Source organism: Venturia canescens, chromosome 2 (assembly GCF_019457755.1).
Source record: "Venturia canescens isolate UGA chromosome 2, ASM1945775v1, whole genome shotgun sequence".
In the NCBI taxonomy this organism is placed as follows: domain Eukaryota; kingdom Metazoa; phylum Arthropoda; class Insecta; order Hymenoptera; family Ichneumonidae; genus Venturia; species Venturia canescens.
This window is the reverse complement of record NC_057422.1, coordinates 15,984,818-15,998,434: the sequence shown is the minus strand read 5'-3', so window position 1 is coordinate 15,998,434 and position 13,617 is coordinate 15,984,818. Positions and strand designations below refer to the sequence as shown.

General features: G+C 39.0%; 1 protein-coding gene across 4 annotated transcripts in view; it reads right to left on the bottom strand.

The window, feature by feature from the left end:
- Nucleotides 1-13,617, bottom strand: part of LOC122406066 (putative aminopeptidase W07G4.4) — a 65,207-nt gene that overhangs the window by 14,370 nt on the left and 37,220 nt on the right. For 3 of the 4 annotated variants that reach the window (XM_043411265.1, XM_043411266.1, XM_043411267.1), the window contains exons 3-6: nt 12,578-12,752; nt 12,240-12,394; nt 11,238-11,378; nt 8,618-11,091 (exon numbers count right to left, since the gene is read on the bottom strand). In XM_043411265.1, coding sequence (XP_043267200.1) covers nt 9,957-11,091; nt 11,238-11,378; nt 12,240-12,394; nt 12,578-12,752 — 1,606 coding nt within the window. In that variant the 3' untranslated portion in view covers nt 8,618-9,956. Of the gene's footprint in view, nt 1-1,240; nt 1,523-8,617; nt 11,092-11,237; nt 11,379-12,239; nt 12,395-12,577; nt 12,753-13,617 lie in introns of those variants that run through there. The other variant, XM_043411268.1, reaches the window with a different exon arrangement.

Below are 13,617 nucleotides of genomic sequence, written 5' to 3'. Positions count from 1 at the left end.
TTTTTCGGTCTCAGTACTGAAGTTCCTCTTCAACTATTTTTCATTCTCGTGCTCTCGTTCGACGTGCTTTTTGGGAAATCACACTTTAGTCGTCAAGCGAAGAGCTTTCAGTACTTACTGTTAGGCAACTGCACACACCTTTACTAACACACTGCACTGTTTCCAAGAAAGAAAGAGACGAAGAAAAACGTTTTGTGCCCTCGTGAATGTTCTTCCAAACTCACGTATATGGGCACATGACAACTTTGATTCATGTGACAATGTTCTGAGTCGAGTTATTGCACGTTCCTTCATCGAATGAATTCCTGATGCAATACTTTCTGTCGAAGTTCGGTCAGTTGATCGCGCATGACAGTGCAGTGCGAGAATGATTGGCACAACTAAAGTTTCTGGCCCATTCGTAAAAAGATTCTCGAACAAAAAAATGGTTCAACGACTTTCTCGGCTAGGAAATTTCGACCAGAATCAAATGTTTCATTTTTTATTACTGATGACTGATGATGATGACACTCTGTATACGCATCACATAAAACGAGCTTTTTCTCATGCCATGCATTCATTTTTTTTCTTATGTTAAGACCGTACGATCAACACTGTCGACGGAAGGCATACAGCTGTCTTACTATATCAAAGAAATAGGTCGCGTGTGATTACAAGAGAAGACCAAGAAATTCTTCGCAAAGTACCGAAGGAAAATAGAGAAAAAGAGAGAAGGAACGAGGGAGAAAGAGAGAGGAACGGACACTAAGAAAAGAAAGTATATGTTCCTGCGTTTCTAGGTTTTTTAGCTCCCTAGTCTCGGTCAATAACAATTACCACCTTGAAACTTTTATTCCACACTTTCTCGATAAAAAATAAACGAGACGACGGAAAAGGGTAGCACCGCGGAGTGCTGGTTTTCATGGGCTTGCTGAGCAACCCGTAAAATCCAGGGGTACGATCCGATCGGAAATTATTGTGGAGGTAGAACACGACTTTTTCTTTTATCACTCTCGTTCAAACTGAATTACTCTGTAATAGGTTACCTGTGGACTTTTTTAATCTTCTATTCCATGTATACAGATTGTGAAAGCATTCAGTTATTGATACGCACTCTGTAAATATGGAGTATTTTTATTATCAAATCTGAAAAGTTCCAGTTAAAACGCCACTGTACCGTGAATGTTAGGTTTTTCAATTATCGAATCTCGAATGTTTCAATTAAAAAGGTTGTTATTGCCGGGAAGGAATATATGCCAACCTATCAACGCCTCGTGACGCTGCTTCCGCGAAACTCCGCACGTCATCAAAATCCATGTTGAGAGGACCAGTTGGACTGTATATAAGTCTCTTAGCCGGTAAATTAATGGGTATAAGTCCACCAATTGTTCCTAGAGCAAAATCGATCTGAGCCGCCGCATAGAGGACACTCTTGAAGGGTTCAGGCTCATTGGTACCAGGAGAATTTCCGGACACTAGGATTATCCCATCGTATTCGCAACTGCAAATGTTCGACTCGATCGCCAACTGACATGGCATCCATCTGAAATTAATCGGGATTCGTGATTGATGAATAGAGCGATAGTAACATGAGGAGACTCGGGCGAGAGAGAGAGAGAGAGAGAGAGAGAGAGAGAGAGGGCGAGAGACGGACCAACACGAGGGAGTGATGATCCACGTCTAATTAGCAAGCTGACCGATCAATCTTTAGCGAGAAAATCTGCTGAGAATTTTCATTCATTTTTTGCCTTGCTGCCACTGAATCAAGATTACAAAACGAAAGTCATTATGCTCGTTTGCTATCAGCAGTAAAGATGAGATAATGGTTATCTTACGCAAACGAAAAAATTGATTGATTCGTAGGCCACTAATTAAAGTTCTGTCGGCTTTATTCAGCTCTACTAATTGACTCGTTTTTAATGACCATGTGTTACGATTTTCTCAGATTTCTCCCTTCCAATTATTCCGTTATTTGTTTTCTTGAAAATCATCGCGTATACACGATCGATGTAATTACAAAATCTGAATCCCAATTTTCCTGTCATTTCTGATTATACGTATCGAAATATAATCTCAGTTTTTGGAAAATTATACTAAAAGTCGCGAAATAATTCGCGCCGAACATTAATCGATTATTCACGGAATTGTGAACAATCGGTACGCAATCTTAGAAACATTTCCCAAGGGATCCTCCGCCTTTGAGTGCCGATCAGCTAACCATGCTGTAGCTCATGTACGAAATCACTGCGAGAACCTGATTCCCAAAACACTCTCTCGCGGTCACTTTACTCGCATTACCATCCAGGACTTAGGTCAGGCACTGACCGTATCAGTCCGTATTTTCCGCACTTTACTCTCGGAAGGAATTCGATATATTGAGGTCAAGATGGTATACGAGCCGCTCTGTGGGAAATTAAAATGAAATGGTATCTCTAAAAGGTGAAGCCTCAGTGTCGACATATTTTTATTCTAATTGATTAAAAAATATTCAAAATTTGGCCGTTAATAAAGAAATATTTTAATAAGTTGCAATTTTGTGTTCTGCTTTATGCATATTCGTAGTTTTTTTACACGTTAAAACATTATTGAACATTTTCGACGTGTAAATGCATTTATAAATGTTGGTCAATATCACGATAAAAAAGTTTTCCTCTATTCCAACGGTGCCAAGATAATATTAAGTTCAACATTAAACTTTTCGTTTACAGCTGAAATTGAAGAAGCATCATATAAAAGTCGTTCAACTTTTTGGCTGAGCTTTCGAGATGTTTCATCAACGGGGTTTTCATCTACAATAGAATCGATACTTTTGTGTTTGTTCTAGTGAAACTTTACGAAGATTGAAGCAATTTTTTTGACCACTTTTTGCAAATGACATGTATTTTGATGTGCAAGTTGGGAACGATCGTCCCTGTAGCCAATCGTGCAACGACCGCAATCCAGCTGTACAACGTTGCTTCGGTGATGTGGTTTCTATTCAATGGAATGAACTTTTTTGTTGGCTATTTTTTGCCTCGTTCAGGTTAATCTGGCAAAACACGAGGAAACGTACGAGTCTTCATTTGCTCTGTATCGTCGAGTCTAATGCTCCTTCTCCCTCTTTTTCATTAAACGAGAGCGCAGAAGAGCAGATCTTTCTCTCTTCTCGCCTCTCTATCTTTCCGCTTTTATTCCGACAGTAAGCCGGCGCCGTCGGGACGTTGCACTGGAATTTTGAATTCAACATCTAACGTTCGTGCAACCTACAGAATGCTAAATTTTCTGCAAAGCGTGTTTCCCCGAGACAGCGTCATACACGGAGGTTTTATCGGTCCGAACGACACAGTAAAATCGAGAAAATGAGAACACACGGGCCAATAAATTGTGAATGCTGTGAAAGAGGGCTGATAATAAAATGCGGTTGTGATAAAAGTTAATTGAAATTCGTCACTTCTTTAATGGACCTGCAAATTACATTCATCGTCACATTTTAGGGCTCAGATTCTTAACAATGGAGCAAAACTCGTATCAAATATTTTACGAATGAATGAATTCACACATGTGTGAAAGCCCCAACGATTGCAATACCGATTTTTATAGCTGATGAAAAAATCGGATGAATCTACAGAGAAGGTACGAAAATTATGACAATTTACTGTTACTGCGATAAGCCTCAAATTTTAAGTGTGAATTTTCGGTCGATTATTCATCGTAATAAACGGTGAATCATTCCGCGATTCGCGTCAGTAGAAGTGTAGTTTTTCAATTAAATTTCTATTGTTCATACGAAAAGTGAGGTTACAAAAAACCAGAACTGTTCGATGACTATCAATAAGTTTATTTTCAAATATTCGTAATAAAATATCGTAATGTTAGCTCGCTTTGATAAACTTGACAATGCAAAGCCATGTTTCTTGTGTAACCTAAAAAAAAATTTACCTCGATTGGACTGACATAATGGACGTAATTCAATTTTCCAATGTCGTTGAAGTTGTACGGTTGTTTCGTAACAAAGTTCTCGTTTATCAGATAAATTGGTTCCGAGCTCGTGCGCTTCACACATCAACCCGGTTTTTCACACATAAAACAAAAATTCACCTTCTGGTTCAACGGCGAGACGGACATAATACGTCATAAAAAAAAAAAAACATAAAACAATGAAAAAAAGTGGAGCGACAGCAGCCGCCAGATTTTTTCAATGCCTCCCTAGACGAAACTGAAAAAAAAAAGAAAATTGTGCCAATTTTACGATTTTTGGTTAGAACCTAATTTACATAAATACGAAGACAACGAAAACGGATAGTGCTTTTCTCAGAATTGCACTTTTCTTTTTTTGTTTTTTTTTTTTTTTTTTGCAACGTGAACACACGTCCGTGGATAAGCCTGCATAAACCGCGGGTTGGCAAAACTCTCGTCCGCCGCCCGAGTAAGAGGCTCTTGAGTTTCTCGTCGTCGAACGACCTTCAGACGTTTCTACATTGCGGCGTCTGTTGGTTCTTTTTTATCCTTCTGAGGTTTTAGGCTCTCTCCAAGTTCCAGTCATAATGGGGCCTACTCCTCTTGGCAGATGGGCATATAGCGTGATCAAATGTTTTTCGACGGGTCGTTGAACCATTTTTTCCAGACTGAGCATGAGAGAATCCTCGTGAAAGAGCAAGGATTCTCGTTTCGGTGCTTCGAACTATTTAGAGATCCTTGATAGCGTTGAAGCTTGTTCCTTCATCTCTCGAATGCCTTCGTAGCCCATATCGAAACACGAATCTAAATTTAGTCTTCGAGCACCATACTGCGTCTGCCAATCTTATGAGAAAACATGCATTATTTTCGATTTGTTAATATCATTTCTCCTCCCTTTTTTTAAAATGTGCACAAAAAACGTAGAACCAATGATTATTACAATGGAAAGATTTTTCACAAAGATTGAGGTTATAACATAAAATTGTCTGACGCCGGTGATCTTCGAGGTTGAGTAGCTTCGGGCTCGGCCAACACTTGGTACGATGACCACTTAACCCGACACTATTCGGAACGTCAATCGCCGAGTAAAACACAGTATTTGAGCTCCTGGTGGCAGTAATTCATTTGCACTCGTCAGAAAAACAAGCGTCTGAACCTGCCAGGTTCTCCACAGATTGTTTTGAAGCTCACTCATGACTAACAATGTGACCGAACACGTATTGAATACGTCAAAATATGAGAAACACACAAGAAGATGAAAGAAATTTTACATTTGGCAGAAAATCCTTGGAGCCAAATAAATCAAGTGAAAAAATGAAGGATCTGAAGTCTCCCTGGAAAATAATTTCTGCATCGTAGCAAAAAAATCACAATTACGACGATATATTCGTACGATTCGTCACGCTTCACATCCCCATCATCTAATTCCGTATTTGGCTTCGGGAGATCTGACTCTCGTCGTTTCCGTCTTTCGAGTTTTTTGTTCGCGTGCAGTCGCTCCATAGGAAGGTCTTTCTCCGTGCACAAGGAATACCGACATCCGGTCTAAGCACTGCCACGGGCGATTGTCGAGCTACACGAAATATCGGCGACCAATACGGAAATTTGCCAATGGCTAAAGGAGCTCGTGAAAAGGATGAGCTACGGGAAAAAATGGACGTCGAAGAGAGACGGGTGTGTACGCAAGTATGTATGTATGGATGTGTAGGCTCGCGGGCTTATTGCTGAATCTATTCTTGAAGCGAGTCTCATGTGGTACTTCGGTCTCTTACTCTGTCGCTGTTTGATTTCAACTAGACCAAGCCCAGGATTTCCAGCAAAAACACGATCGGATCTCATTCCTTTGCGGCAGCAGTTCCGGTCGTCTTCCTCAGTTCCTCTCCGTTTCTGCAGCTTGGACGTCTTCCAAACAGCGAGAAATGCGTATCAGGTTGAAAAAAATTCTCACAGCAGCTGCGTAGCGGTTCGATGTCCGCGGAATTCCAGAAAAATCTTACGATTTTTCTCGTCCCCTGTTCCTTTCTCCTCTCTCTACTTCTCTTTTTCACTATATGCGGATTTTTCTTCGCATTGACAGCATTGCGATTTTCTGAATAAATCCCGACTTGCACGCATGTATTGCTAAAGTGCGCAGAGAGTTTTATACACAGTCGTGGCATCCCCCTAAATATCGAGCCAGGAATCGTTCAACTTCAATCACTCAAAAAATCACTCTTCCACTGCATTCGTAATCCAGCTCAGCCATAATTCGTACATATTCAGATATACCCAAAATCAATAGTTCAGAAGCCCGGTAAGTAACCAAACTCAATTTTTTTCTAAAAACAAAAGAATTTCAATGAAAATAAAGTTCAATTTTTGGACACCTGACGCTGCCTACACCATCGCTCGATGACTCTTAATCCGCGATGAATTTCAATGCACTCTCAAAACCGATAGATTTGATTGTTGAGACTTTGTCAGTGCGAGACCCGGATAGCTCCCCAGTTCATTGAATATCACAACCACGAGAACCTCCCGAATCTTCCGGAGAAACATTCCGTAAAAATAAACTTCAATCATTCCCAAGTTAATTATCTTTACCACCACACATTCCGCCGAGGATTAAAAGTGCCCGATGAATAAATATTCCTTCTCATTGTTTTTGACACCGTGAATTGAAAGGGGCTGTCGTGATATCCGAAACAGAAGGGAATAATTTAAACTCGTTAGCAGCAACGGTTTTCAGTTACGACAAGTAAAATACTACACGTCACAAACTGTAATACTTCCCCGTACATATTAAACCAAAGTAGAGTAGTACAGTTTATTAGCCATAGAGAGAAAGAGATTCGTGGAAGGGAGAAGAGCTTAGCGATGGGAATGGCATACTCCTATGTTTGTCAGTTTACGATCGCATGTATTTGGAGGATGATCAAAAACGTAACTCACAGCTAAACCGAGTCTCATTTGCATAACGAAGTAAAACTAAAACTAAAACGTGTATCTATCCGCAACATACCTTAATAATGAAGTGACTAATGACAAGTGGAGTTAGCAACGTTATTTAGTGCATAAAATATGTAAACGAAATAGGAACACAAGTTCCAACGTTATCTCTAAATAAATACTCGTACCGTTTGACCTGACACATGAACGGTCCGCATCTTCGTTATATAAATTAGTTCTCATGGGTACAATCACGCAAATTTCCAATAGATTATTTCTCCAACCTCGTATACAGACGCACGACGCACTCTCGATTCCGTTAACCCCTTTTATCCATTGCCAAGAGTTTAATCGAAAAGATCACTTTAGAAAATTACTCACCGCGCGAGGCACTCGAACACGCGCGTATTACGAAGCGCACTTATATCTTGCCCGTTACGTGTCGGATTATTTGTTATTCTATTTATTACTTTATTCTTTTTCACATTTTTTACCTTCTCACGTTTTTTACGTTTGCATAGAAACAATCAATCTTCATTTATCAAAGTGTGCTTTGGACGTTTCGTTATTTATTTTCCTTTCATTCCTCAAACAAGTATATGTCCCTTATGATGCGTAGAGCAACGACCGTCCGTTTCTACTTGTATACGGTTGTTGTAATTAATTATACGGTTGTAGCAGTGTTTTCGTCATATTACTTCAAGTTAATAATCTCACGTGATTTCTGTCATGAAATTCAATCCATAGCAATGAAACTTAATTAAAAACGTTAGTTTTTAATGGAGAAATTCAAAGGGGGGTGTGAGTGGCGGCATCAAGACCTTTGCGTCGACGAAGAGATTCGGTGCGGGTTGAATAAGGGACGGTAAGATAGGACAAGGTATTTTGAAGCCATGGCTTTCGTTCTCACTGAGGTGCTTGTTGTCTGTGAACGTATTTGTCAATTAGAGTATGCCGCTTCTTGTTAAAATAAAATCGGTGTTTTTTCTCGGACTAAGAATAGGGAAAATCCTTTTTAGTCGTAATGTTTTCTCATATTTAGTTTTATATTAGTTAACTAAATTTTATTCATTCATGATTTGCTCCTTTTCGTTTACTTTTAATTTATCATTGTCAAAGGGCGCGGCGTTGATTCAACGCCGAATATTGTGGCGTGATAAGCCACTGAAAAGCTCGATCAAGATAGCCCGGTTTCAAAATAATTTATGAAAACTACAGCCAAGTTTAGTCTGAAAGTCTCGTTTTTACTTTTCAATAATTACGAAATTCATAGCGAAGACGTTTACAATTGATCCTGAAACCCGTCGTTAGTTTCACTCATTCCTTTTTGAGATAAAAAATGACCTGAGGAATGTTTCTGCGGACTAGGAGCTGTGTCATGAGCTCTGTTGCCACAATATTTCGCATAAAAATGTGTAGGAACTCTCGAAGCTCGTACAGTGAATATTCTGAACCGCATCAGCTGTGTACTAACGAATGCATGTTTTAATAGCGCTGTTTTTCGGGAGCATTAGGAGCGCTGCGGAAGCATGTGTAGAGAGACTGCAGAGTGAAACATCGAAAACCGAAAAGTCTGCATTATTTTTTTTCAGTGTCTCGTTGGTTCGTTCATTTCCATATTCCACCGTCGATGTTTTCAGAAAAATAAGACCTGTGAATTCGACAAACATTTTTGTTCATTTTCACGAACAGTATTCAACCTGCAATAAGAAGTGCTGACAGTAGTGAAAGGATTTTTATCTCACGAACCTATTAATCATCGTGGAAAACAAAATCAAGAACTTTTTTTTTATTCAATTTGTTGCTTTTTTCGTAAATAATTCATTCACGTAAGTCGAACGACCGTTTTTACAATCCTTCGAATTATGTTCATTTACATTGCATTTACATTTACATTACATTTACATTTGCACCCTCACAAATAGCCGTGATCAAAACTTAAAAAAAAACATGAAAATCAGACAAATAAATGAGGGCTGAGGTCTGAAAAACTTGTCGATTCGGCTTTAAATGCCTTGTATAGTTGCGGCTATGTTCAAACATTCGTTAGGACGCTGCAGATCTCTATTCAAATACATGATCACGTTGCTTATCGCGATATAATTATACATCTCCTTCATGCCATATCGATGACTGTGCGGATAAAGAAAATGGTAAAACTTAAATAATAAAGGATTAAACTAGAAAACCACAAAGTATAACAATACACAAAGTCAATGCCAATTCAAATGTTCACGTTGTTTTTCGGCATAAACATCCGGACCAATGACTTATGACATGATTTACTCAAGCGCTGCTTCAATCAAACTGGCATTACAAAAAATATATTTACAGAGCCGAAAAAACGGAATACAATCTCTTGATCACACTCATGTGGCATCACAGTAATTCACATGATAAGAAAAAAAAAACAATCAAAGTTAACTATTAAAATTCGACCTATTGTTTTGTAACAACAACACGTAACAAGTATTCGTTCACTGCGAGGTCTTGAGGTAAATTAACCATGAGTTCTGGAGTTAAGGAGCTGAGAGCGACAGCAAAAAGATCGCAGGAAACGAATTATCGAGTACTGTACAATGTTTTTCTTCTTAAATACAGCGAGCTTCATTGAATCTTTTGAATATCATTACTCGATAGACATTGTCGATTCAATCGCTATCGTCAGTCTCATCTAACCTCTCTACGGGACTTGTCCAAAGATCGTCGAAACGAGAGAAAAACAATGAAAAAAATTGGGGGATTCCGACGGTACAATTGTGTAATCGTATAAAAAATATTTCTCATTTGTTTATCGTCGAGGCAACAAAAGTCTTTCGGAAATGAGGCCCTCGAATAATTCCGCTTGGACATCGACGCAAAACTCTTTTGTCTCGGCCCTCGGAGTCTCCTCAAGCGCTTCGCTTTCGGTCACATTTATATTAATATAAACATTATGAAAGAATAAAATACGCAACGTGAAATCTACGATTGCATAGTATTCTAGTCCGTTATGCGAAATTTGGCACTGTTTTCACTGAATTGATTTTTCAAAAAAATCATAATTAAAAATCGCAGAAGTAAGCAGAGTTTCATTGTTCCTCCGTTGGTCGAATATTCATTTGAACGATAACTCACAATCTCGTGCCTTTGGTCACTTCGTTGCTAACATCGAGGGAGGCTTCCTTAAGAGCATTGAGTTTATCAACGTAGGCAGCATTGAGCTGCACCTTGCCGTCGCTATCAGTTCCGGCGAATGGATTTAATTTGCTCGTACCGTTAGTTATAGAGGTTAGCGAATCGGCGTAAGCCGGATTCGTCGTTGTGTGAGGATCGGCTAATCTCGTGCTGCTGGCGTAAAGGCGTGGCTTGCCAGGACACCATTTTGAAAATCTCAGTGCTAGTGGATGTAACAAATGTTCTTCGTACGCATCCTCTTTCGCATCGGCAGTAATAAGACTCACTAATATGCCAACTATGATAGTCGTCATGCTGCCAATAAAAGCGTAATACATGTAGGTTATGCCGTAGAGAAATTCTATTGGTGTTTGGCTCGTGTTGCTCGAGACTGGACTGGGCGTAGTCGAGAAGGCATTTTCTAACCGTTGGACCGGTGAGTAAAGACTCGAAGGTCTCGTCAGATGCGGTGAAAACGTGTCGTTCTGACAAGCAACCGTTGACAGTGGCAGGGTTTCTGCCTCATTCGTCAACGACAAGTGTCCGAACGTGATCCACAAGGTTGTTATATGACTGAAAATCATACCCCCTGCAGCACCTTTCCAATTGCAGCATGGTACCAACATAGCCAACACGAAGACACCCAGCAACGGTCCTGACGTTGCCGAAGTCATCAACATCGACGACTCAATAACACCCGAAAGCATTGCCACCAGGAAACTTATGCCTACCACCACCACACCGTATATAACACCGATTATCTTGATTAGATGAAGCTGCTGCGTGTCCCGAAGATTGCTCAGCGCCGGTATCTGACTTAGAAAATCCTCGAATGTAACCGTTGCGAGGGAATTGAGGTTGGATACGGCCAGAGTTAGTGCACTGTTGAACAGGGTTGCCATAACGAGACCCAACAGACCTGGCAAATAGGCCAATTTGTCCTCGACGTAAAACGGCACTATCTCATCGAACTTTGATATGTAGCCTAAGCTCAGAGGATCACAGTCCGCATAATTCGCGAAGATGACCATACCAACGACCCACGATAACGAAAACAATATCGTTATAACTGGCATGTTCGTCATCATCGTCCTGTAATTAAATCGTAACAAGAGAATCCTTTAATGGTCGATTCAAACGATAAAATTCACGTTCATTTATACTCGTGATTGTGTTTTCAATTTTTTTTCCTCCAGATCAACTTCTTTTGGCATTATTTGATTTCGAGGTGTACTCACTTCACAACTTTACTGCGACTGCTCATACTGCAATATCGCTGAACAAAATTTTGCTGACAACCGAAAATCGAAAGACTCATGAAGAGCTGACCCAGTGTTGCTGAGACTGTCGTAACACGGATCGTTGGGTCCATGTTGAAGCTGTGTGAAGATCGAGTTGATTATTAAAACTCCGATTGATTTCGATAACATTTTATTAACCAAATAATTATTGTTTTAACTCATTAAATAATTTGCAATCGTTTCGATCGGCTAGGTCCAGTCTAAGACTATTTTATTAAATCTCGGAATCGACTTGAAGGAGTTAAGAAACTTATTAAATTAAACGTAAATTTTAATATCGAAATTCATTGACTCTCGAAACTGCTTCGGTAGTCGTTTGAACTACTCGATTCGACATGAGTCGAGAATGACTCATTATTTCACCATATTTTGGCAATTGGACAGAAAAAAATGTTCAAACAAAACCGCATGCTTGAAATTCACTCATAATTACACAGTTTTTCTTATCGAATCATTCGAAGCGATATTTGGAACGTTTCGTTCTTTCCCGAACATGGATCGTGACATCTGTTCTCAACATATCCACGCCTTATATACTCACATAATATATTCAGACTGTCACATTTTTTAGACCTCGAGCGTCATGGTTATACAAATTTATATAACGTGAAACTGAGATGAGTAAATTTCGAAGCGATCGTAAATTCTTTCGTTTTTTTACAAAACGTATTCTTTCTAAGCGATTACGAAAATCCATTTTTATCGATATTGAAATCGACTAATAAGAAATAATCGAGTTAAAGGTGGTATTTTTTCCGCCAATTGTCTCGTCATAATCTAAGAAAATTTTACTTCTGCAACAGTTTTTTTATTCTATTTCTCGTATCAGAGTTTTAAATTGTTTCATAGTAAATTTTTTCCTCACTCCTACAATCCTTTTCGATGTTGAAAATAAATGATAAAAAAGAAATTGTATTGAGAATACGAACGAAAACTTACTCAAAGAAATCAAGCCGTCCACGCTCGTGGGTTATGTTAAGGACGGGCCGTAAGCCGCCAATATCGAAGACGCCCTGACCGATGATAGCCAGAGAAACTCCGATCATTGTGACTCCCTGAATTACGTCTGACATGATGGCTGCCTTAAGACCACCCTGAAATTTATTATGTTTAATCGGTTGAGTCTTTCGCCATGAAAAAAATTTACATCATTTTAGTCATTAACCTTTTCAGCACGTGAAACGAATGTTTCCAAGATTAAGTGCTAGAAAGACTATTCTGTGTGGAATCTCGTGATAGAAAAGACGATGAATATTCAGTGTTTAATGCTGACTCACCATAGACGAAAAGACGACCGATATCGTCGTAATCCCGAGGATGCTTGCCCAATAAGGCAAACCTATGACAGTTTTTAATGCAACGCACGGTGTGAATACCGTCACTGCGAGATTCAGGAGACTTCGTATAACATACGAAAAACTTGCGAGGCATCGCACCAATTTTGATTTAAATCTGTAAATAAACGGCGATATAATTTTCAAATAAAGGGAGGGGGGAGTACAACAAAACGATATTAATCTTCGTCTCGCTTGTCTTTCTTCTTGTTGAATATACCGGAAGAAAAATGAGTGTAGAAAAGCAAAATCTGAACGAAACAGATAGAAAGATTGATTGCCGTTTTACTCATATCGGAATTCTCATCTCTCCGAATTCCACCGTACAAAAATAATCAATCGATTAATCCTGCATCGTTTATCATTTATAAACAAACGAAAGAAACATTGTTAATGAAAAGAAACGTCCTGTCATCAAACGAGATCGAGGCGATTCATTAATAGTTCCATTTATTCCGACTCATTGTTCCATTTATTGTACTCTTTGAGACACGAGGTGTGTTTTATTTCTAGTGAATAGTCCATGGCAATTAGTTACACTGTAGGACAGACGAGCAGGCAATTTTGCTGAGCTCCACGATCATCGACGTTCTACTTTGTCGAACAAAACGTGGAGCGCTGCCTAACGTAAAATGTTCAAGTCAGAAATTGATGTATGAACAGTGTGAGTTCCACAAAACAGTAGATTTACATGACAAGGAAGATAAACATTAATAACAAAGATAATAAATTATAACAAAATGAATTGCAGCTTTCGTTGTTTATTGTTTTTTTCTGTAATAACCGACGCCGAAACGATTTATTGCTTCGAAAGAATTTCAAATTCAGTATTTACCGGATTAATGAAAAAAATACCAATAGAGTTGAAGCAATTGGTTGGCTTTGCATTACGATATTGATTAATTTAATGTGTATAAACAAAAAATGAAGATAAGAATGTCTGAGGGTATATTCAATAAACGAATTTGACTCTTTCGTACATT